This window comes from Rana temporaria, chromosome 1 (assembly GCF_905171775.1).
Source record: "Rana temporaria chromosome 1, aRanTem1.1, whole genome shotgun sequence".
Taxonomy (NCBI): domain Eukaryota; kingdom Metazoa; phylum Chordata; class Amphibia; order Anura; family Ranidae; genus Rana; species Rana temporaria.
Window position 1 is genome coordinate 58,911,596 of NC_053489.1, and position 26,467 is coordinate 58,938,062.

The 26,467-nt window shown below is 45.7% G+C and overlaps 1 protein-coding gene across 4 annotated transcripts in view; it reads right to left on the reverse strand.

Moving 5' to 3' along the window:
* Positions 1-3,250: 3,250 nt before the first annotated feature.
* RANBP3L (RAN binding protein 3 like) overlaps positions 3,251-26,467 on the reverse strand; it is an 84,430-nt gene continuing 61,213 nt past the window's right edge. For 3 of the 4 annotated variants that reach the window (XM_040338422.1, XM_040338413.1, XM_040338405.1), the window contains 7 exons: positions 25,161-25,245; positions 21,978-22,077; positions 19,291-19,415; positions 17,539-17,659; positions 8,597-8,739; positions 5,653-5,848; positions 3,251-4,141 (listed from right to left, as the gene is read on the reverse strand). In XM_040338422.1, the coding sequence (XP_040194356.1) occupies positions 4,098-4,141; positions 5,653-5,848; positions 8,597-8,739; positions 17,539-17,659; positions 19,291-19,415; positions 21,978-22,077; positions 25,161-25,245 (814 nt within the window). In that variant the 3' untranslated portion in view covers positions 3,251-4,097. Of the gene's footprint in view, positions 4,142-5,652; positions 5,849-8,596; positions 8,740-12,680; positions 12,805-17,538; positions 17,660-19,290; positions 19,416-21,977; positions 22,078-25,160; positions 25,246-26,467 lie in introns of those variants that run through there. The other variant, XR_005747102.1, reaches the window with a different exon arrangement.

Here is a 26,467-nt window from a genome sequence, read left to right on the forward strand (position 1 = left end):
CGTCCCTCTATGACTAAGCCCCACTACTCCATTAACAACGTCCCTCTAGGACTAAGCCCCACTACTCCATCTACCACGTCCCTCTAGGACCAAGCTCCACTACTCCATTAACCAAGTCACTCTATGACTAAGCCCCACTTCTCCATTTACCACCTCCCTCTAGGACCAAGCTCCACTACTCCATTAACCACGTCCCTCTATGACTAAGCTCCATTAACCACGTCCCTCTATGACTAAGCCCCACTACTCCATTAACAACATCCCTCTAGGACTAAGCCCCACTTCTCCATTAACCACATCCCTCTAGGACTAAGCCCCACTACTCCATTAACCACATCCCTCTATGACCAAGCCCTGGTGGGCAGGGCGAAACATATAACAGGGTCGTGGTTAGTGGAGTATTGCTGGCTGAGGCCACTTAACACTGTATACTGGTCTGGTTGGGAGTGCAGCGTCCTGGATACTACACTTATTTAGTAGTGGTGTTTTTTCTAATGACTACCCAATGTACCAATCTTAGCTGGAGTCCCCCGAGGCGTGAAAATTATTTTAAAGGTTCCTCTGGGGTAAAATGTTTTTAAAAGGCTGTAGGTACATGTAGAGCTGCACGATTCCAGGTACATGTAGAGCTGCACGATTCTGGATAAAATGAGAATAGTGATTTTGATTCTTGGCGTAACGTCATCTTATACATTACACCTAAAAAATTGGGCTAACTGTACTGTTTCGTTTTTTTAAATTAGTTTAAGTGTATTTTATCCTAAAAAATTGCATTTGAAAGACCGCTGCACAAATACAATGCAACATAAAACATTGCAACAATCCTAATTTCTTTCCTGAGGGTCTTGGCTAAAAAAATAATAAATATATATATATATACATATATATTTGGGGGTTCTAAGTAATTTTCAAAATACAGATTTTAACTTGTAAGCAATAAGTCTCAAAAAAGGTTTGGTAAGTGGTTAAGCTGACCCCATTTAGAGACTGAAGTTCATTCCTTTGATCTAAAAAGAATGAGATACATGGTTTTTCTATCGCTGTCTATCAATGTTGTTTTTTTTCTTTTGACAGAACGGCTCTGCACTTGTTTAACATGAACTAGGGGAATGCTGGATTAAGATCGTGAGGGGGGGGGGGGGGTTTTCCACATCCAATTCGCATGACAGGAGACTGTAACCGGCTTGCAATGGAGCCAGTTCTCACAGCTCCAGTGCGGCCGTAGAGCGCATTGCACAAGGGTCCTGTGCATCTTTGGCTCTGTTTCAGGTCCGAATTCAGGCCCGATTTGTCCTTGAAATAGAGAAAAGGGATGCACCAGACGCCTTCTGTGAGTCGCATCCGCACACAGTGTAAACCCAGGCTAATGCCGCGTACACACGATCGGACATTCTGACAACAAAACCGTGGATTTTTTTTTTCCGACGGATGCTGGCTCAGACTTGTCTTGCATACACACACATTTTGTTGGAAATTCCAAACGCCAAGAACGCGGTGACGTACAACACTATGACAAGCCGAGAAAAATTAAGTTCAATGATACAGAGCATGTGTAGAATTTTTGTGCGTTGAATTGTGTACACATGGTCGGAATTTCCGACCACAACTTTTGAGGTCAGAAAATTGGAGAACTGGCTCTCAATTTTTTGTTTTAGGAAGTTCCGACAGCAAATGTCTGATGGAGCCTACACACGGTCGGATTTCTCGACAACAAGCTCCCATCGAACATTTATTGTCGCAAATACGGAAAGGTTTCTTCACAGTAAGAGCTGTGAAAATGTGGAACAGACTCCCTCCAGAGGTGGTTCTGGCCAGCTCAGTAGATTGCTTTCAGAAAGGCCTGGATTCTTTCCTAAATGTACAGAATATAACTGAGTACTAAGATTTGTAGGTAAAGTTGATCCAGGGTAAATCCGATTGCCTCTCGGGGGATCAGGAAGGAATTTTTTCCCCTGCTGTAGCAAATTGGATCATGCTCTGCTGGGGTTTTTTGCCTTCCTCTGGATCAACTGTGGGTATGGAGTTGGGTGTATGGGATTGTATTGTGTTTTTTATTTTGTTTTTTTATTTTTTGTGGTTGAACTGGATGGACTTGTGTCTTTTTTCAACCTGACTAACTATGTAACTATGTAAATTCCGACCGTGTGTACGTGGCATCAGTCTGGGTTCACACTTGTGCAGCGTGGGACATCGCATGCGATTTGGATAGGAATCGCATTGCATTCCATTTTCAAATCACATGCAATTCTTTGCAGTGCGATTTAAGCCCAGCCATTTTGTATGGGCTCAATTTGCACATTACCGCACAAAAATGCAGACATCTTTTTTTTGCCACACCGGAAGTGGATGCATGGGTGTTCACACCCACAAGATCCAATGCTTACAATTGCACCGCTTGCAATGTTTTGGGGTGTCATTAATTTAACATTGACACCAGTGGCAGATCGCATTAACAGAGTGCAATGCAGGAAACTTTTAGGAATCGCTGCGTTGCCCACACTGCATATATGTGAACAGGGGCTTAGACCAGATATCAAAAAGATAATCTTCATCCGTTTGTGTGTCTTTACACATTGAATAACCAATGGTACTTGAGAAATAGTTGAATGGGGGCCCCAAAGATTCTTCTTGCACAGGGGCCCTTTGGTGTCTATGTCTGCCACTGAATACTGCTGTAATATACATTTTCAGACCATGCAGCTCATCGCTCATACAGGCATAGTCATCTGCCTTCACCAATCCTTCCAAGCAGGGGTCAAGTCCTGGGGAAAAAGTGTGGGAACTCCCACCCAAGATCCACTCCCCCACCAAAAAGAAAAAAAATGATACGCTCAAATGCATAATTACTAAAGCGCATGTTTTTTTTTTAAGCAAGTTCTTTCTAAATCCTGCGATAACTCGCGGCAGACCTCCGCAATGTCTCCTGGGAACAATGACAAAAGCTCCCAGGAGACATTGCGGCATCGAGGAAGTGTGGACACTACCCGATGAATCCATATTCAGGAAGCAGCCAGTAACATAAAAGATTACTAAGGTTCGCCTGCCCCTGACAGTGACTCGAGCTGGGCATTGCCGCTCAGTGAAGGATTGGCTCGGCTGCTCTAGTCCTGCAAAGGGAACTGCGTTCCTGCTGTAAAAAAAGTGCAGAAACTCCGTTCCCACGCGTTCCCGCAGGACTTGAGCCCTGCTTCCAAGTAACCGAAGAAGGGAACTCCCGTCACATCATCAGAAATGAAAACTTAACGCAAAATTCAATTTACATGTAAACAGAGTAACGGTTTATAAACGTGCCAAGCAAACCCTGTTAAATAGATTTTCTCTAAAATTTATATATATATTACACTACCATAAACAACCTTTAATAAAATATAAATATATATATATGTATATAGAATGAAAATTTTAAATACACAATAGATTAGATATATTTTACAAAATTAGCAGAAAAAAAAACACACTAGCCCTCTAAAGTTTCAGCCACCGTGACCAAAAAATAAAACAAAAAAATGATAAAACATGTCAAATAGGATGTAAAAGACTGCAACGGTGTGCAATACGAATATGGCAATGCATATACAAAGTAAGCTTGATCATTGCCATCAATATGATGCACAGTATTGTAACCAAGTTATACCTTTTTCTTTTTTTAATTCACACACATACAGGCTTTGACTTGCTGGTATGATGCATGATCACGGATCTCCAAATAAATGAATATTAAATAACAAGGAGAGGAGAGAAGTTGTTGATATTGGGAATGTTTGTCTCAAGATCCTTTGGCTAAATATTAAGGTGCACTCAGTCATCATTCTTGAGGTATATATATATATATTTATATCTCTTAAAGTGTCCCAATTAATGATCCTGTCCAATAAGTCTTTAGTAGATACTGGATTCCAAAACATGTCGCAGAGACAGGAAAGTCTATCCAATTGGTTAATTTGACACTCCTTGTCTGTGTAGTACTTTTTAATAGGAGTATGATTTTGCTCAATGCAATTCCTTCTCCCAATCAGATTCCAGTTTGATATTGGCGATCTTGCGGATGATGTTGTACAAAGACGCATGACTGAGAGAAGACGGATGGAAAGCAACTGTCAGGAGTACAGGACAGGGCGCTGACGGATCAACTGGAGATGATCTGCAAAAGGGAGAAAAGTTTTATTCCGAGTCATTTTGATACAGTGTAATGCAAAACCAGAATGAAACTTTTTATTTTTTTTAACCAATTCTGAAGATTTACCCCCCTTCATGACCAGGCCATTTTTTGCGATACGGCACTGCATTACTTTAACTGAAAATTGCACAGTCAAGCGACGCTGTACCCACATAAAATGTATGGGCCAGATTTTTCTCGTAGATCGGCGTATCTTTGTTCTGGCGTAGCATATCCTATTTAGGCTACGCCTCCGCAACTTAGACGGGCAAGTGCTGTATTCTCAAAGCACTTGCTCCGTAAATTGCCGTAGCGTAGCGTAAATAGGCCGGCGTAAGCCCGCCTAATTCAAATGTGGAACAGGGGGGCGTGTTTTATGTAAATGTTATGTGACCCAACGTGAATATCCCAGTGTGCATTGCTCCAAAGTACGGCGCAAGGACGTATTGGTTTCGATGTGAACGTAAATGATGTCCAGCCCCATTCATGGACGACTTACGCAAACAACGTAAAATTTTCACATTTCGTTGCGGGAACGACGGCCATACTTTACATTGGTACGCCGCATGTACGCCACCATATAGCAGGGGTAAATTTATGCCGGGAAAAGCCTAACGTAAACGGCGTATCTGTACTGCGTCAGCCGGGCGTACGTTCGTGAATTCGCGTATTTTTGCACATGAGTGGGTAATGGAAGTCAGCAGAGTTTCCCCTCGTTTACCCAGCCCTGGAGCAACTGCACTTGCGCAGTCTATTTGCCTTTAGTAAATCAACCCAATAGAGTCTGCCTTTTCATATTGGATAGTGCAACAGAAGGTTATAACCCCCCTAATGCCCTGTACACACGATCGGTCCATCCGATGAGAACGGTCTGATGGACGATCGTTTTAGAACGAAACGACGTGCTGAAAAAAAAAAACGAAGTTCAATGCTTCCAAGCATGTGTCGACTTGATTCTGAGCATGCATGGATTTTTGACCGATGGTTGTGCCTACTAACGATCGTTTTTTTTCTATCGGTTAGGTATCCATCGGTTAAATTAAAAAAAAGATTGCTTTTTTTTAACCTATGGATAAATAACCGATGGGGCCCACACACGATCGGTTTGGTCCGATGAAAAAACGGTCCATCAGACCGTTCTCATCGGTTTGACCGATCGTGTGTACGCGGCATAACAGTTTTTCCTTGTCATCCATGTACAATTGAGGCGATTTCCCTTCACTTCCTGTCCCATAGCCACAACAGGAAGAGAGCGTAAAGTTGTAAAGTTGACACTAGTGTCCCAATTGGAAGATTCCTTTCTCTATTCCTACTGAGATCAATCAGAATTTTTGATTTCTTTCCCTCTCAGTGTAAAATGGTCACCAGGATAACTAGAGGTGAGAGGGGAAACCCGACAGGTGTTCTGGTCTTCCACCACTGCATTCTATGGCCATCTTATGTAGAACGTCTGTTATGATAGTTCATCCATTTTGCTCATCTACTGGTAATCATACCTGACATCTTGCTAGAACAGAATTTCATCTCATCATCTTCTTCATCCTCAGAATCGCTGTTGAGAAGCTGCGAATTGGAGCTGCTTTCATCCTCACCGATGGGCATGCTCTGCTCCTGCTTGGCCCGGAAGCTGCTCATTGCAATGAGCCGATGATGGATTGCAGCATGAAGGCGTGCAGCATCTTTCACACTTGCCTGAAAAATAAAGAGGGGTAAGGAAAATGTAAAACACTTATGAGTGAACCTGTGAAGAATTAATAAAATTAGCATTGAAGATGATATTGAAGATGATTAGAAGCTTATTTTTTTGTTTAAATTCATGCCTCTGTTGAGTAATCAGCAGAGAAAAGACAGACGAGTTGCAGATTACCACTAAACCTTTCACCGAAATGAAGAAAGCTGTGTAGTGTCAACAGTGTGACTCTGCCTAATACTGTAATTGTCAGATATAATTACAGTATTAAGAAAAAAAAATGAATTTAATAATAAAAATGTTCTAGCTTCGTAGACTTCGAAAGTGAACAGCCTATTTGACTTTAGTAAAATCAACCACATTGCCACACAAGGGTCAGTCCATCTAAACCTGATATCTTAGATATACAGTAGTTGAAGCCAGAGGGCAAAATAAGCACCTGGCTGCTTATGAGTCTTGGGTGGAAAGGAATTTGTTATTATAACAGGGAGATCTTACGGTAACAGAGTTTTGGGCAGGGGCGGACTGGGCCGGGATGCAAAGTGGACATTTCCCCCCAGGCCGTCCCGATTCATATGCAAAACGGCCGCGGCTCTCGCTGCCCAAGTTTTTATTTTTTTTCCTTTGATGAAGTCGGCCAGATGCTGGGACTTAAACAAACACAGTAGGCGGCAGCCATACAAAAGCCCTGCGATTAGCCGGACAGGGTCATGTCCGGCCAGGGTCCACGCTGTGGAATTCTGGGACATGTAGTCATGATGTGAGGCTCGCATCATGACTACATCTCCCAGAATTCCACAGCGTACGGCCGTACATGACCCTGTTCGGCCAATCACAGGGCATTTGTGTTGCGAGCGCCCTGCAAATCATCGGCAGAGGCGGAGCTGCTCACGTGTGGATGCGGCCAAGCTCGGCTGGTCGTGACCACTTGCTAGAGTCCCGCCTCTCGGCCTAGGGCGCTTTGTATTTCTGAGGTCTCTGTCTCATCTACCCCCCCCCCCCCCGTTTCAGCCATTCTCCTCTGTCACACCACCTCCTCTATGTCAGCTCAACCCCCCTCTGTCAACCCACCTCCCCTCTGTCAGCCCAACCATCCTCTGTCAGCCCACCCTCCTCTGTCAGCCCACAGCCCACCCCCTCTGTCAGCCCACCCCTCCTCTATCAGCCCACCCCACCCCTCTGTCAGCCCCCACCCCCTCTCAGCCCACTCCTCCTCTGCCAACCCATCTCCCATCTGTCAGCCCACTCCTCCTCTGTCAGCCCACTCCTCCTCTGTCAGCCCACCCCTCCTCTGTCAGCCCACCCCTCCTCTGTCAGCCCACCCCTCCTCTGTCAGCCCACCCCTCCTCTGTCAGCCCACCCCTCCTCTGTCAGCTCCCCTTTGTCAGCCCACCCCCCCCCCTCTGTCAGCCCCCACCCCCTCTAAGCCCACTCCTCCTCTCTCAGCCCACCCCCCTCTGTCAGCCCACTCTCCCTGCCAGCCAGCCACCAACCCACCCACAGCAGGGAGCCAGGCCAGCCACCCACCCACAGCAGGGAGCACCGTGCAAGCCAGCCACTGACCCACAGCAGGGAGCCAGACCAGCCACCCACAGCAGGGTGCACCGTGCAAGCCAGCCACTGACCCACAGCAGGGAGCCAGGCCAACACCCCCCCCAAAGCAGGGAGCACCGTGCAAGCCAGCCACTGACCCACAGCAGGGAGCCAGGCCAGCCACCCACAGCAGGGTGCACCGTGCAAGCCAGCCACTGACCCACCCACTGACCCACAGCAGGGAGCCAGGCCAGTCACCCACAGTAGGCTGAACCGTGTCAGACAGCCACCGACCCACCCACTGACCCACGACAGAGAGCCAGGCCAGCCACCAACAGCAGGGTGCCAGGCAGCTACCCACAGAAGCCAGCCACCCACGGTGACCCACCCACAGCAGGGCCAGGGTGCCAGCCACCCATGGTGACTCATCCACAGCAGGGCCAGGGTGCCAGCCAGCCACCCACGGTGACCCACCCACACTAGGAAACCAGCCAGCCACAACAGGGTGCCAGCCAACCATCCACAGGAGCCAACCAGCCACAGTGACCCACTCACAGCAGGAAGCCAGCCAGCCACCCACAGGAGCAAACCAGCCACAGTGACTATCCACAGCAGGATGTCAGCCACCCACGGTGACCCACCCACACCAGGGATCCAGCCAGCCACAGCAGGGTGCCGGCCAGCCACCAACAGGTGCCAGCTAGCCACCCACAGGAACCAGCCACAAAGGATGCGGGAGCCAGCCAGCCACAGAGGATGTGGGAGCCAGCCACAGCTACAGCACCCACAGTTAAGGTAAGAGTAGCGCTACAATTTTATTTCTACTTTGTGATAGGTTGGGCAGGGGACCTCACAATCTACTGTGTTATGTTATGTGCTTATGTAGATTCAGAGTTTGCAGGAAGGGTTCCCTGTGGCTGCAGGACTTATGGAAAGCCTCTGGAGTGGTTGGCTTCTTAATACTTTATCACATGTATTATTAAAGTAGGTAGGTCTGCACTGAATGTAGGCAATTCAAAAGCAGCAAAATCCCCCAAAAAGGGGGAAAACCCCATATGTGCCGGCTGTATATTCACATGTTTTTACCAATTATTAATCATACAGGATTTATATAGCGCCAACAGTTTGCGCAGTGCTTTACAACATGAGGGCAGACAGTACAGTTACAATAAAATTATAATGACTTCATAGCTGAAAGTTTGGGGCCATTGACTTACCTGCACGAGGAATACTTTGAGGCTGCTGTCGGTCAGATCAGTGGCGGTGATACGCAGACTCCTCCTATTCGCTCTCTCCAGCTTCATCCCACTGAAGATTTTACTGTTCAGGATCAGCTTCAAATTTCCGTGATTCCGCATCACTGAAATAAAACAACATGCACGGCTCTGCTTAGTCTGTACATACAACCCTAGGAGTAAACTCTAAAGTGAACGTGCTACCCATACTTTACAATAGAAAGGAGTTGCAGAAGCTCAGCCGGGTTTCTACTGAATAATTTCCCTCAATTCCTTTTCCAGTGAAGATCATCACTGAGACAGAATATACCAGGGGTCTGCAACCTCGGCACTCCGGCTGTGGTTAAACTACAAATCCCATCATGCCTCTGCCTCTAGGAGTCAAGCCTGTGATTGTCTGGGTCTTGCAATGTCTCATGGGACTTGTAGTTTCACCACAGCTGGATGGCCGAGGTTGCCTACCTCTGGAACATACTGTACCTCCAATAGGGGCACAAAGTAATAAAACCACTGAATAGGGAAAGGTGAGAACCTCCATGTTTTCACTAGATGTATGAGGTTTTGCTTCACACATTGCACTGAAGTTAATAGTTCACAATTTTACAAGGTAATAGCTGGCAATCACCCGTAGCAAGAAAAAAAAAAAAAAAGTTTTATTCGGTATAATTTAAATGTAACCACTTGCCTACTGAGCACTTTTACCCCCTTCCTGCCCAAACCAATTTTCAGCTTTCAGCACTGTTGCACTTTGAATGACAATTGCGTAGTCATGCAACACTGTACCCATATGAAATTCTATATCATTTTTTTCACACAAATAGAACTTTCTTTTGGTGGTATTTAATCAACACTGTGTTATTTATTTTATGCTAAACAAAGGGGAAAAAAAGACAGAAAATTTTGAACAAACGTTTTTTTTCTTAGTTTCTGTTCTAAAATTTTGCAAACGTGATCCTTCACTGATTTGCGCTGATGAGGCTGCACTGATGAGGCTGCACTGATGGGCACTGATGAGGCTGCACTGATGGGCACCGATGAGGCAGCACTGATGAGGCAGCACTGATGGGCACCGATGAGGCAGCACTGATGGGCACCGATGAGGCAGCACTGATATGCGGCATGGATGGGCACCGGTTGTGCCCCGATTATCAGTGCAGATGTCCCCTTTTACAATAGACGGTTACCGGCTCTCTCCTTTCCTCTCGCTGTGACAGTGAGAGGAATGAATGCCGACACAGCTGATCACGTGGTAAAGAGCCGCTGATTGGTTCTTTACCCCGATTTGTGATCAGCAGTGTTCAGAGGACACACTGATCACAGAGCACTTCGCAGCGGCCGCGATAACAGGAGGACGTCATATGATGCCCTCCCAGAACTGGCCGACTGCGCTGTAGCGGTCATTTTGCTATAACGCAGTTGGCAAGTGGTTAATATAGGTTTTTGTTAAGATAAGGTGACCAGATTTTTAAAATGAAATCCGGGGACATTTTTTTTTATTATACTAGTAATGGCGGCAATCAGAGACTCTCTGCCAAAAAAATTTGCCCCTGCTGGCCACAATTCCGGCCCTCCAAAAATCTAAAGGACAATAAACTGGCCCTTTGTTTAAAAAGTTTGGAGACCCCTGATCTAGAGGCATGGGGGTTCATTGTATTATATTTAGTATACAGATCCAGGTTTGCTTTCCTTAAGGGGAATCTCCCCTCGCTTACTGTACCAGTGACAGAGGTCATCTTGAGGGGACAACTTCACAAAGGCAAGTAAATAGGCAATGCAATCTTTTTTTATCAGTGAAGTGTATGTAGAAGCAGAGGGAGGGAGGGAAGGGAATGGAGGAAGGGAAGAAGGAAGGAAGGGAGGGAGGGAGGGAGGGAGGGAGGGAAGGGAAGAAGGAGGGAAGGAAGGGAAGAAGGAGGGAAGGAAGGGCAGAAGGAAGGGAGGGAAGGGAAGGGAAGGGAAGAAGGAAGGGAAGAAGGAAGGGAAGAAGGAAGGGAAGAAGGAAGGGAGGGAGGGAGGGAGGGAGGGAGGGAGGGAGGGAGGAAGGAAGGAAGGAAGGAAGGAAGGAAGGAAGGAAGGGAAGGGAAGGGAGGGAAGGGAAGGGAAGGGAAGGGAAGAAGGGAGGGAGGGAAGAAGGAAGGAAAGAAAGAAAGAAAGAAAGAAAGAAAGAAAGAAAGAAAGAAAGAAAGAAAGAAAGAAAGAAAGAAAGAAAGCATATATCTGTAATACATGCACATTTCTGTGTGTTTTATCCCCTTAAAAATGCAACTATAGAAACAAATGCCTATAACAAATATATGACACCTGCACTGTTGTGGGTAATTTATATAAAATAGACTTCAAATTATGAATAAGGCTGCTGTCATCAAGAAATACGGGGGTTGATTTACTAAAACTGCAGAGTGCAAAATCCTGTGTAGCTCTGCATGGTAGCCAATCCGCTTCTAACTTCAGCGTGTACATTGAGGTTTGACAAATAAAAACCTGGAAGCTGATTGGTTTCTATGCAGAGCTGCACCAGATTTTGCACGTTCCAGTGTTAGTAAATCAGCCCCATATGTAAATAAAAAGGAAACAATGAGCATTCAGCAATAAAAAATATTATCAATCAAAGAGCAGCTAGTACTAAATAGTTGACCACCCTATCAAACAATGAATCAAAAAAATAAAAAAATAAAAGAAGTGCAGCAGCGCTAAAACAGTATCTCAAAGATATTACTTGTAAAAACATGTGTATCAAAATACTGGAAATGTGTATCACACCCAATCACGAAAGGGATAAAATATATATCACTAAATGAACGTTAAACGTGTTCAAATAAAACATCAAAACGTGCTAGTCCATTGTTATAGTCCAAAACTGTAGTAATCCCATGAAAGCGGCAAATAATCCCAGCCATCAACCACAAAGTGCATCAGTGCAAAATTAAAATAAATAAATAAATAAATAAAGAAGAAGAAGGGGCAAGGTGCATATCCACCTTCTTCGGGACTCAAAGTGCTTCCTGGCATCCGTCCTATTAAGGAAATGCTCAGGAACGATCCTAGGCAGGGTGCATTGCACCCAGGCGCCTGCAGAGGTGGGGGCGCCGAAGTGGCAGAGTTCTCCCCTCCCTTCTCTCCTTGTTTGTGTCCGTCCATAACTAGTGTTCTGAGCATAGGTGTGTGTCCGTCCAGAACTGATGTGTCTCTGACCATCTCCTTTTCTATGTCTGCAGTCTCTGATCATCTCCTTTTCTATGTCTGCAGTCTCTGATCATCTCCTTTTCTATGTCTGCAGTCTCTGATCATCTCCTGTATTATATCTGCAGTCTCTGACCGTCTCCTGTACTAAGTCTGCAGTCTCTGACCGTCTCCTGTACTAAGTCTGCAGTCTCTGACCGTCTCCTGTACTAAGTCTGCAGTCTCTGACCGTCTCCTGTACTAAGTCTGCAGTCTCTGACCGTCTCCTTTACTAAGTCTGCAGTCTCTGACCGTCTCCTGTACTAAGTCTGCAGTCTCTGACCGTCTCCTGTACTAAGTCTGCAGTCTCTGACCATCTCCTGTACTAAGTCTGCAGTCTCTGACCATCTCCTGTACTAAGTCTGCAGTCTCTGACCATCTCCTGTACTATGTCTGCAGTCTCTGACCATCTCCTGTATCATGTCTGTAGTATGTCTGGGGGTCTTTCTAACAGACTCTCTAACAGAAGCCCTCTCTGTGTCCATTAGAGAGGCCCAACTCCAGGTCCCAATAAAGTACTCTGCTTCTCTTCCTGTATTTTGTTTATTGTTAAGAGATCATGTAAGGATCCCAGGGTAATGAAGACTTTGTGGGGGAGCATCTCTGTGGTTGAGTCATTGCCATAGAAACATTTGTAAAGGGGAGGAGTTAGTAAAATGACCACGCCCATGTGGGGGTGCCAGAAATATTTCTGCACCCAGGCGCCTGTGACCCTAGGATCGGCCCTGGAAATGCTCATCACCCAGAGCCAGAAATGTGGTATATGGTGTGTAGTAGGTATTGGAAGTCATAAAACAATAAAAATCCACATGGATACTGAACAAAAAAAAATGCGGCCAAAACTTACTCCAATGGCCGCCGCTCCGAGACAGAGCCGGCGGCGTGACGTCAGCATATATAACGCATGCACGTCCTCAGGGGCTCCGCCTACCCCATAGTCTCTCTTAAACAAAATAAATACGTCTCTTTACCTAAGAAAAGACAGTGCTTACAACCAAAGTGTAACAAATAAATTATACAACTTATAAACACATGTTCAAAAATCCACAATAAGTTGTGTTATACTGTATACTAGGTAGTCCCAAGAGTTAATTTGTCTAAAAGGGATGCAGACACTGCAACTGTTCTCAACAGGTAAATATAATGAACCAGACTCTCTCATTCAGAATCAGTCTTATGAAACAAACCGCTCTTTTCTCAGGAGAAACAAACTGTAGGAATCTGCTACAAAGTTTGTTAAAATCCTTGCAATGTACATAGATCACCCAGAGGGAATTTGTTTTGACAAAAGTCAAGTTAACCCACTTTACACAATCGTCCTTATTTCCTAATGACAGCTGCTCTGGTCTGTGTGTTTTATAAAAAAAAAAAAAGCCTTATTCACCATATTTTACTGTGGTTTCCCGCAATCACGTGACCCACCCACTCTCTCTTCTGCCCGGCTAACAGATGCAGCGGGTGGGGCCCAAGATCCCAAAGAAAGAACAGGAGTCGGCTGGTCACCTGATCGCGTGTAGCCGCTCTGAAATTTAGTAAAAGGAGTTTTTTTTAATAAAAACACACAGACAGGCGCAACTGTCATTAGAAAAGAAGGAAGATTGTGTGTACGATTTTAAGGTGTTCTGAGAGCAGCAGGAGTTGCGGGGGGCAGGCACCATGACAGGCTCCGACAGGCAGGGAGGGAGGGGGGAGAGAGCACAGAGGAGGACTACTGATGACGAGGGCGCCTAAACTGACCACGGTGTCAGGGCTCAGCAGCCCTGATGAACCGTGGTCAGTTTACAGAGGGGGAGGGCAGAAACTGGCAGGATCAGCCAGGTATTTCAGGTGTTACAGGGGGCCAAATGACACAGTACAAGCACTGTGCTGTATAAAAAGTCTTTAAAGGAGCAGGATCCATTTATTTTAATTTTTTCGGGTTAACAAGCACTTTAAAGGGGTTGTAAAGGTAAAAAAAAAATCCCTAAATAGCTTCCTTTACCTTAGTGCAGTCCTCCTTCACTTACCTCATCCTTCCATTTTGATTTTAAATGTCCTTATTTCTTCTGAGAAATCCTCACTTCCTGTTCTTCTGTCTGTAACTACACACAGTAATGCAAGGCTTTCTCCCTGGTGTGGAGAAAGCCTCTTGAGGGGGGAGGGGGCGAGCAGGTGGGTCAGGACACTCTCTACTTTGCAGATAGAGAAAGGAGCTGTGGGTTAGTGAACGTCCTGACACTCCTGCTCACCCCTTCAAGAGGCTTTCTCCACACCAGGGAGAAAACCCTACCATTACTGTGTGGAGTTACAGACAGAAGAACAGGAAGTGAGGATTTCTCTGAAGAAATAAGGACATTTAAAAGCAAAATGGAAGGATGAGGTAAGTGAAGGAGAACTGCACTAAAGTAAAGGAAGCTATTTAGGGGGAAACAATTTACCTTTACAGCCCCTTTAAGGCTGTCTCATCTATGGGACGTGTTTTAGATAAGGTAATTTGTCAATTGATTGGGAAGCTGCCTACACGTTGCGTCTTGCATTGTTTAGAAAAATGCATCCAAAAGAATGGAGCATTTCAGCTGATAACAAGGCTAAATCGGCCAACTAAAGCCAGTATTCATTTTCTTCCTATGAACGCAATGTAGAAGGTGTTGGAATGTGCAAACAATTGATAACAAACCAGAGGGAGAAGATGGTAAACCAAAGAACAAGAAAGTCTGCGGACTGTGGTATCAGCTAGAGCAGAAAACGCCTGAGCATTCAATCGCTTGTTTATAAATATGAACGCGACCTTTCCCCTATATTCTGCGCTGTATGAATGAGAAACACAAAGAGGAAGTGATAGCAAGAAGCAGAATCATGACTATCCCTCTATGTTCTCTGCAGACACCATGTCTACCGGGAGGATCTCTGCTGATATTATTGTTAATTATTAACACACTATTTCCGACTTTATTTCTTTATACACCCATACAACTTTGTTAGATAGGATTTAATATGTGATGTTAAAGTAGTGGGTGGAAAAAGAATATTCACTCAAAAATAAATACTCAGCTCTCCATTGCAAACATGAAATTCATTATAGCATAAAATGCCTCCCCTGCCCCTCTCAGTAAGGATGAGCTCCGACGTGGTCGCACAGTCCACTTGTAGAGCCCGCCAGGAAGTCAGCACCGCGCTGCGCTAATCACAGGCAGGGAGACATTTCCCGATCTCTGCAGCCCAGCATCCGAACAACGTCTCCCTGCCTGTGATTAGCGCAGCGCGGTGCCGACTTCCTAGCGGGCTCTGCACATGGACTGTGCGACCACGCCGGAGCTCATCCTTAATTCTCAGGATATCAAAAACTAAATTTGCTGCGGTCAAAATTCAGTCTAAAGCCTAGTACACACCTGACAGCTGATGTTAGTACAGCGATCTTCGATGCGGTTCTATTATGTTCTGACAGGGGGACAGCCCCCCCACCAGAACACTCCGGCAGCGTTTCCAGCCATTGGCCTTTGAGCGCTGACCAGGAACCGGTCGGAAGACCTTTTCTGGTCATGAACCTTCGATAGAAGCTGGCTGAATGGACCAGCTGCCATACACACGAGCCAAAAGTCGGACAGTTTCTAATGAACCCGGCTGACATTTGGCCAGTGTGTACTAGGCTTAATGGGGAGATTTACTAAAACTGTTGAATGCAGAATCTAGTGCAGCCGTGCAAAGTAACCAATCAGCGCCTAGGTTTTATTGTCAAAGTTTAATTGAAAAAGCTGAAGTTAGAAGCTGATTGGTTACTATGCACAGTTGCGGCAGATTCAGTGTGCACCAGTTAAATCTACCCCCGTATGTAACTTCATCACCAACGGCTAGGCTGCTGCAGCTGGACAGTGTACATAAGCATAGGACTGGCTGATTAAAAATCTGAATGTTAATTTTGCCACAGCAGCAAAGAAACATATATAGGACCCATAATATGTTAAACATGAGGCAAACTTAATTTTTTGGGGGGAGGGGATTAGAGTATGTTTTTATTTCTGTGTCTCACTGGGGAGATTTCTCCTCACTTCCTGTCCTTATTGTCACTTAAGGACCCGTACACACGGTCGGTTTGGTCCGTTGAGAATGAACCGAAGTTCATTTTCATCAGACCAAACCGACCGTGTGTATAGGCTATCGGTCTGGTTTCCTTCGGTCCAAAATTTCTAAACATGCTTCAAAACCGAACCGATGGACCGCTGTCCCATCGGACCAAACCGATGGTTAGTACAGAAAAGCATCGGTTCAAAACCCTCGCATGCTCAGAATCAAGTCGACGGATGCTTGGAAACATTGAACTTCGTTTTATTCAAAACATCTTGTGTTTTACGTCACCGCGTTTTGACCTGATCGGATTTTGAACTGATGGTGTGTACACACATCAGGCCGTCAGGCCACTTCAGAGGTGAACCGCTGAAAACGGTCCGACGGGCCAGTCTCATCGGTTTGGTCCGACCGTGTGTACGGGGCCTCAGGCCCGTACACACGATCGGATATTCCAGCAACAATTGTGTGATGGACAGGTTTTGTCGCTCCATCAGACAATTGTTGTCAGGATTTCCGACAACAAATGTTGGACAGCATTCTCTCAAATTGTCCGACAACAAATGTGTTCCGTCGAATTATCCGATCATCTGTACAGAAATCCGTCTGAGTAAAATCCAAAGTACAAACACGCATGCTCTGAACCAATGCTAACCATCAGACAACATTAGCAGAAGTTGCCCAAAGGCTGGTTGCTAAAGAGCTGAAAAACAACGTAGTTTCACATATGTTGGCTGAAAAAGTTCTGCCGTCTGAAAGCAGAACAAGTTCATGGCCAATGCCCTTCGGACAAAAATCCATGGATTTGTCCGATGGAAATCCGATCGTGTGTATGAGGCTTAAAGCGGGAGTTCACCCATTGAACTATTTTTTCAAACAATCCCCTTAGATTAATGCTCGTTTTGTCTAGGGGAATCGGCTAGTTGTTTTAAAATATGATCCGTACTTACCGTTTTCGAGATGCATCTTCTCTGTCGCTTCCGGGTATGGGTCTTCGGGAGCGGGCGTTCCTTCTTGATTGACAGTCTTCCGACAGGCTTCCGACGGTCGCATCCATCGCGTCACTAGTAGCCGAAAGAAGCCGAACGTCGGTGCGGCTCTATACTGCGCCTGCGCACCGACGTTCGGCTTCTTTCGGTAAATCGTGACGCGATGGATGCGACCGTCGGAAGCCTCTCGGAAGACTGTCAATCAAAATAGGAACGCCCAGTCCCGCAGCCCATACCCGGAAGCGACGGAGAGGATGCATCTCGTAAACGGTAAGTACGGCTCATATTTTAAAACAACTAGCCGATTCCCCTAGACAAAACGAGCATCCATCTAAGGGGAAAATGTGTTATGTACGGGTGAACCCCCCCTTTAAGACAGCAAGTGACAGAACTAAATGGGGATGCAGATAGAAAATAAAAAAACCTTGACAAATGTTCTAGCCCCTACCCATTCTAATACTCCTGTTATTGTTATACATATTGGAGATCCCCCCCCTCTCAATGGCAGCTGGGGAAGTGTCACATGAACCAGCCAGCATACAAAAAACACCCTCTAGTGGCAGCTTGCAATTGATGATGAGGTCACACTCCGACAGGTTCTCACCCTTCCCCTCTGCATTGAAAGTTTTAAACAAAAAGCTTCAGCTGGAATTACACTTTATACCTTCACCTTACCTATACGAGATCGGAATGGTCCATCATCATTGTCAGCCAAGTCATTGAGCCTCAGGTAGCCCCGGCCTCGTTCTGTCCACACCTGGCTTTCTTTGTTAAACACAAAGAGTTTGCAGCTAATCTGTGGAAAGAAAAATGCAGCATTCAGTTATAAAGTAGCGCAAGTCATTATCCACGACTTAAAGCGGAGCTCCACCCTAAAGTGGAACTCTCGCTGATCGGAACCCTCCCCCCTCCGGTGTCACATTTGACACCTTTCAGGAGGGAGGGGGGTGCAGATATCTGTCTAAGACAGGTATTTGCACCCACTTCCTGCCACAGTCTGCGGGCAGGACGTCATCGACCCCCCCCCCCGTTGTGTGCTGGGAACACTCAGCTCCCAGAGCACAGCTGGAGCCAGTCAGCAGGCGCAGCGCGACTCGCGCATGCACCGTAGGGAACCGGGCAGTGAAGCCGGAGCGCTTCACTTCCTGGTTCCCTCACCGTGGATGGAGCGGGGAGCAGCAGGGTGACGAGCGATCGCTCGTGCTCTGCTGCGGACGGCGCTGGACTCCTGGACAGGTAAGTGTCCTTATATTAAAAGTCAGCAGCTGCAGTATTTGTAGCTGCTGGCTTTTAATATTTTTTTTTCAGCGGAGCTCCGCTTTAAAGGGGTTGTAAAGCTTTGTGTTCTTTCACCTTAATGCATCCTATGCATCAAGGTAAAAAAAAACACCATGCAGTCACCAGCCCCCGTTTTACTTACCCAAAAATCCATTGGTCCGTTTTCATCAGACAAACCGATCGTGTGTACAGGGCATTCGACCCCAGACACACTATTAGATTTTCTGCAGATTTTTGTCTTCAGATTTACCAAAACCATATAATATGAGGTCAATGCTTAGAAGTTTCAATTCGTATGCAATCAGGCTTGCACTACATGGTTTTGGTAAATCTGAAGACAAAAATCTGCAGAAAGTCTAATAGTGTGTATGGGGCCTTACAGGAAAAAATTGTGTTGGAGATGAAGGGAAGGTTAGTAAATAGGCAGGAAGGGAAGGTTTGTACTAAGCTGGGTACACACTAGATGAAAACCAGCTGATTCAGCAGAAACCGACTGACTTTTGGTAAGTGTGTACAGGAAATCCCTGAGTTACGAACATCCGACTTGCGAACAACTCCCACTTTTCGACAATGGGCACATTCGACGGGACCTTTTCGACGGCAGGCATATTCGACGGCACATCAGAAAACTACACTATCTGCTGTTCTGTGCATGCACGGCCACTTTTCGACGGTAGGCACATTCGACGGAACATCGGAAAACGACGTATCTGCCATTATGCGCATGATGTTCCGACTTACGAACATATTCGACTTAAGAACAAGCCTACAGTCCCTAACCTGTTCGTAACTCTGGGACTGCCTGTACAGCCGTCTGTCCAACGACTGGCTTTTCTTGACGGGACATGATGGAAAACCAGCATCTGATGAGGGCTTGAGCCTCCCCGCTGTCAGAATTCTATAGAACAGCAGGGGATATTGCAGTACCAACACTGCTGGTTGAAAAAAAAAAAAAAAAAAAAAAAAACAACACCAGTGTGTACTCAGCTGTAGTGTTACAGGAAAGATAACTGCAAGGATTACAGGGTTTAAAGGAAGGCTAAAAAAACAAAACACCCAGGTAATCTATTGGTTAAAAACTGAGCATTTGCAGAGTGGTCTGCGCAAGCAAAAGGACTGTAGAGCCACATGTACAATGCACTCCCCCACCTGTAGCACATTGCGCTCGGACTCCTCTCCAGTGATAACCTTCACTTGGTCCAGTTCATATTTTATTCTTGGCCTGGAGGTGTATGCTGCAGCTGACTCTATAAGGCTCGTATGCAATCTGTGCTCTAGAAAAAAAGAAAGAAAAAAAAGAATAAAATTAGATTCACTGCCAATTTTTATTCAGAGGTATACTAAAGGCCATTACATGCAACACAAAAGTCTAATTGCCTTACTGCCAAAAGCAATGCCAAATTGTGGGGCAGAGCAGTGAAGAGCCAATATGGGAGGTTTCCCCCCAGAAAGGAGCTTTCTAGGCAGCAATGGTGGAATAATTATCAGAGTAATAGTCTTTATTGGCAATGAACATATAATATACAAATGACAGTTAAAATATGAGCTCTGGTACAAGGGGTATGTACTCCAATACAAGAATGCAAACACAAATTTGTACACAACATATGTCAAAAATGCTTATTTGTATACACAGGTGACGTGTTTCGACTTGTACAAAAAGGGTCTTCTTCAGGAGGATTGGTTTGCTGTAAAGAGATTGCATTTAACAATTCATTCAGCAGTGAAAAGCCTTCTTTCCAAAGAGCACCAAGGCAGGCAAGGGCAGCCTCCAATCCGGGATGGTAATCCTAAACTGTGACAGGGAACAGCCATCACGACAGGCTCTCTTCTTAGAATCTGTGGACTATTAACCAACTTGTGGATTGGCTGACGGAGGTGAAACGAGGTCACGCAGGTCACCACACATGGTGTGAAATAAGAAGCAAACCAGCAGGATCATGTGACCCGATTTCATAGATTTTTTTTTTGCCCCCTAATTTAGTAAATTAAGGATTATTATAAAAGCCAGGGGTTTCTTTACTGCACAATATATTTATTATGGAGTCATGATTTCTGCTTTTAAATGTATCCCCTTAGTGACTGAAGGTAAAACAAATGTTAATGCCCAAGCACAATTTTGCAACTTTGACATGTGTTAACCACTTGCTTACTGGGCACTTAAACCCCCCTCCTGCCCAGACCAATTTTCAGCGCTGACGCACTTTGAATGACAATTGCGCGGTCATAAATAATGTTATTTGGGTATACAGTGTTGTATCATTTTTTTCCCCACAAATAGAGCTTTCTATTGGTGGTATTTGATCACCTCTGTGGTTTTTATTTTTTGTTAAAAAAAATTTTTAAATACAGAATAAAAAAAATAAAAATAATATACTTTAGATTTTGTTATAAAAACGGGTAATTTTTCTACTTCATTGATGTACGCTGATGAGGCTGCACTGATGGGCACCGATAAGGCGGCACTGGTGGGCACAGAGGTGACACAGAGGTGGCACTGCTAGGTGGCACTGATGAGGCTTTGATAGGTGGCACTAGCAGGGGGTACTGGCAGGTGGTAATTGTGGGCACAGAGGAGGCAGATGTGCCTCCTTCCTCTTCGGGACCGATGTCCCTTTCATAAGCTGATGATCGGCTTTTTTTTCCTCTCCTCACGCGGTCAGCGTGAGGAGAAAGAAAAAAACGATTACCGGCTTTTTTTTACATCACGTGATCAGCTGTCATTGGCTGACAGCTAATCACGTGGTAAGGGGCCGGGACCAGCCCTATACTTGGATCCACGATCAACCGAGTCTCAGTGACTCGGGTGATCACAGTGCGCGCCCTGCAGGGGCGCGCGGGGAAGAACGTCCATTGACGTCCTCCCGCCATTTGGGGTCCGCGCTGTAGCCGTCATTCGGCTATAGCGCGGGCGCCAAGTGGTTAAAGCGGGGGTTCACCCGAAATTTTTTTTTTAACATTAGATTGAGGCTAATTACGGGAAGCAGAATTGGGTGTTTTTTTTTAAATTAATGCAGTACTTACCGTTTTAGAGATAGATGTTCTCCGCCGCTTCCGGGTATGGTCTTCGGGACTGGGCGTTCCTATTTGATTGACAGGCTTCCGACAGGCTTCTGACGGTCGCATACAGCGCGTCACGAGTTGCCGAACGTCGGTGCGGCTCTATACGGCGCCTGCGCACCAACGTTCGGCTACTTTTGGAAACTCGTGACGCGCTGTATGTGACGGTCGGAAGGCTGTCAATCAAATAGGAACGCCCAGTCCCGCAGCCCATACCCGGAAGCCACGGAGGACATCCATCTCTAAAACGGTATGTACTGCATTGATTTAAAAAAAAACATCCGATTCTGCTTCCCGTAATTAGCCTCAATCTAATGTTAAAATTGATTTTTTGGGTAAACCTCCACTTTAAAGTTGAGTAAATCCACACATATCATCACAACTACTTTGTGTATCCAGGTGGATTATACCTGGGGGTTTTTTTTTTCAGGACAAATTGCACTTTCATTTGGTGGTAAATCGTAATGAATATCAGATTTTTTTTACATTATTTATTAAAGGAAAACTGGCCCAAAATGGTAAAAAATGTAGATGTAGATTTCTTGCTGTTATCATAACTTACTACCAAAGAACAACCCAAAATAAAAATGCTTCTGCGCCTAACGATCTCAGCGATACCGCATGGGTTTATGCTAGGTGTTTGTACCGTAGTACAGGCCAGAAACAATGCTGCACATTTTTCTTTTTTCTTTTTTATCCTGTCTACAGCACACTGATACAAATAAAAAAAACATTTTCATTACGGAATAATAATATATAGAGAAAGCACATCTTACTCTGATAAGGCCAGTTCCTGTTATATGATAATCTAGATGACGCGGATTCCCGCCTGCACAGCGGTACTCTGGTCTGAGATGGTGTCGGCCTCTTGGGACTCTGAAAATAGAATGGATAGTTTATCTTACACTTTGCTATTAATAAATGTTTGTGGCTTGTATGTTGTAGATCGTTCCAAATTTTTTTTTTCTGTTGCATAAATCCAGTGCAAAATCAATGCAAAAAGAACATATTATTATACAGGATTTATATAGCGCCAATAGTTTGCGCATCGCTTTACAAAAATGACATGTTCAGGCCTATTAAATATGGCAGTGCAAAGTGAAACTCCATCTTCAAGGAGCAGTGTTCCAAGGTAACCAATCAGATTTCATATTTTTTCCTCCTTTATAAACTAAAAGAACATTGGGGTAGATTCAGAAAGCAATTACGCCTGCGTATCCATAGATACGAAGCGTAATTGCTAAGTAGCGCCAGCGTATCTACTTTCTGTATTCAGAAAGCTAGATACGCCGACTGTAGCCTAAGATACGACTGGCATAAGTCTCTTATGCCGTCGTATCTTAGGGTGCATTCTGCCGCTGGCCGCTAGGTGGCGCACCCGGAGTTGTCAGCGTAGAGTATGCAAATTACATACTTATGCCAATTCACAAACGTACGCCAGGCCGGCGCTCGTTTTTACGTCGTTTGCGTATGTCGTTTTCGCCGTAAGGCTGCTCCTGCTATTAGGAGGCGCAGCCATGGGTAAGTATGGACGTCATTCCAGCGTCGCGATTTTCACATTTTGCGCCGTATGCGTAACTCGTTCGTGAATGTCGCTGGACGCCATTTACGTTCACGTCAAAGCCAATGGACGTCCTTGCAACGTCATTTACCGCAATGCACGTCGGGAAATTTTCCCATTGGAGCATGCGCAGTACGTTCGGCGCGGGAACGCGCCTAATTTAAATGATCCACGCCCCCTACGGGATCTAAATTACGCACGTTTACGCCGCCCCCTTTTACGAAACGCCGCCCAAATTACAGAGCAAATGCTTCGTGAATGCAGCGTAGCTCCAGTAATTTACGGAGGCGTAGCGTAAAAACGATACGCTGCGCCGCCGTATCAGTGCGCGCCCCTACCTGAATCTGGGCCATTGACTGCTGGTAAAGTTAATACATTCTGCCCATAGTCACTGCACTTCACATCATCCTTCAAATGAGAGAGCAGAACACAGCACAATACTTTCAATGACCTGTAGGTTGCATTTAACTTTTTAAAGAGCGTGTAAAATGCTTGTTCTGCAATAAAAACACTTACAGAACTTTGTACAGTAATAACAGTTTCCATTAGGAACAGTTTCTTGGCTGCTGCAAATAGCCGCAGTTCCATATTAAGAGCTCTGTGGGAGCTTATTTCTGCAGATGACCCGTCTCCACTCGCTGGCACATATAGGATTATACTGTCATCCTAACTCACAGGCAACTACGGTCACTTGACTTGGGATTCACATTACAGAGCACTCTAGGCCAAATCCAAGATCCATAAACACAAACTGAGAAGATCCATTCTTTAAATGTAATCCCTGATCTTCCCAAATCCCAACCATATACAGCTGCCATTAAAAGTGGATGCAAAGCGGATTTTAAAACAAATAGCTGATAGGTAGGGTATTAATAACAGAAGAGACGCTATTGGGTCTCTTCTGCCATAAATGCATCCTTCTGTCATTTAGCTGTCATGTTCACTGTGCCGCGCATTGCGCAAGTTCAGCGAACATTTACGGCCCCGATCTGTGCGCATTCGCGGGAGTGACATCATTGGGGCCTGGCCTAGACTTGGAAGGAAGACTGGATAAAGGTGGAAGCGCCGGGGTCCCGGCGGATCGATCCCAATGCAGTGCTGGAGGACACCATATGACAGGTAAGTCTGCCACAATGTACCAATATATTTTACATACTAGCACATTATGGCATAACCCACCTGGGGGGCCCTACATTTTTTTATCTTGATGCATTCTATTTTTTAATATAAAAACCCTTCTGCATAGCCCCCCCCCCCATACTTACATGAGCCCCCTCTCGATCCAGCAATGTTGAACGAGCGTCTGGGAAGAGTGAGGGAGAGAGAGAGAGAGGGAGAGAGAGACAGGGCTGTGGACACAAGGAGCTGTGGCTCGGCTGCCCCCATTACAAGCTCTTGACTGGGTGAGGGGGGGGGGGGAAGAGAGAGAGAGAGAGAGACTGGGCCGTGGACAAAAAGGAGCTGTGGCTCGGCTGCCCCCATTACAAGCTGCTGGCTGGGGGGGGGGGGGAGAGACTGGGCCATGGACACAAGGAGCTGTGGCTAGGCTGCCCCCATTACAAGCTAATGGCTGTGGGGGCACTCACGAGGAGGGAGGGGCCAGGCACACTGAAGAGGGACCAGAGAAGAGGAGGATCTTAAAAATAATAAACACAAGACTTTAGTATCAATTTAAAGTTGTTGTATACCCCACTTTTTTACTTTTACCTACAGGTAAGCCTATAATAAGGCTTACCTGTAGGTATAAAGAATATCTCCTAAACCTGTATGGTTTAGGATATATTCCCCCCGCAATGCGCCGCTGATTGCAGCGGCGCATTCGCAGCAGAGATCCTCGGCTAAAGGGCCGGCAGCCGCCGGACCTTGCCGGTTTGAAGTCTCCCGCGCGCATGCCGCTCCAGGCAATCACAGCGCTGGAGCGGCGATACCCGGAAGACACGCCGGAGCAAGATGACATCGCACTCGGCGTGGACCAGGTAAGTTCTCTTCACCTCGTTTTAAGGTAAGTATTTCATAATGAACTAGTATACAGTGCATACTAGCTCATTATGGCTTTTCCTTTACAGGTGTAAAAAAAAAAAAAAAAAAAAAAAAACAGGGTATACAACCGCTTTAAGTCTCAGCAGCTCCGTTGTTCTTCTCACTTCCAGAGTTCCTGTGTTGGGTTTACATTTGAGATTGGAAGACTGAATGGTGTGGAGTTGCTGGAAAGGGGGGAGCTGAGCAGGTTTGGATTCTTCTGCTGTGGGCGGCTTTGATCCTAAATTGCTCCGCAGTGCCTGCAGAAGTCACTGAGCGCTTGTTAGGAATGTGGAGTAATAAAGGAACTACTAGTCTCACCATTCTAAAGAAGCCAATTAAAAAACTACACGCCCAGACTCGTGCCAGCTGCTCTTACCATGACTCTCCTTTCCATGTTCTCACCAAAGACAAAATCTGTTGTATATTTAGGTGGCATCTGATCAAACGGCTGCATCCTAAATCTGGAACAAGAAAAGAATAGATTTTTTTTTTTAGCAGTCAGCAACATGAAAAAAAAACGTTACATTCCCCCAACCCCCGCACCTCCAATTCTCCCCCCACCATTTACCTAAATTACAGGGTGCTTCTCTCTGCAGAATCAGTTTATTTTTTAGGTTTAGTGGACACACAGCCTCTGTCTGTTCAAAGGGATCAGTGAATGGAGGACTACAAGTCCCATCTGCCATCACAGCAGAGGGACTCACCAATTGCACAGGTAGCAAGGCAGTGACATCACCACACATGTTGTGCATTGTTTACTTCCTATGTACTTTGTATGGACCTGGGAGTAACCAATGCAGGAGCCTGTGCATTACACTGATTTATTTTGTAATGCTTTGCAAGCCTGAATGTAATAAATGCACGTTTGTTTGTTTATTTAATGTGAGAGCATTTATTTATTTAAATCATAGGACTTTTTTTTTTTCATTATCGAAAAGTTTTTGTTGTTTTACAAAACCGAAATAAACAAAAACATTTCAAACGCCATAAGAGCCGGTTCACACAGGGGCGGCACGACTTTGGGGGCGACTCGGCCAGGCGACCTTAAGACGACTTCCAAGGCGACTTCTGTATAGAAGTCAATGCAAATCGCCCCGAGTCGCCCCCGAAGTCGTACAAGAACCTTTTTCTAAGTCGGAGCGACTTGCGTCGCTCCTATTAGAACGGGTCTATTGACTACAATGGGACGCGACTTGTCAGGCGGCTGTGTCGCCTGACGAGTCGCCCCAGTGTGAACCGGCTCTAAGAAAAGCAAAGGCCTCCATAAATGATACATGCATGTATTGTACAGCATTAAAAGTGATAGTAAAATCTTGTTAAAAAAAAAAAAACACAAAAACAAACATGTTATACTTGCCTTCTCTGTACAGTTGGTTTTGCACAGAGCAGCCCAGATCCTCCTCGTCTCAGGTCCCCCTTTGCTGCTCCTTTCCACTCCCTCCTATTGAGTGCCCCCACAGTCAGCAGCTCTCTATAAGGGGGCAGTCGAGCCAAGTCAGAGCTCAGTGTGTCCATTCAGACATGGCGTCCCGCCCCCTCTCTCCCCTGATTGGCGGACTGACTTTGATTGACAGCCGCGGGAGCCAATGGCACCGCTGCTGTGTCTCAGCCAATCAGTAGGAGAGTCCCGGACAGCTTAGACCAGCCATTCTCAACCAGGGTGCTGTGGAACCCTGGGGTTCC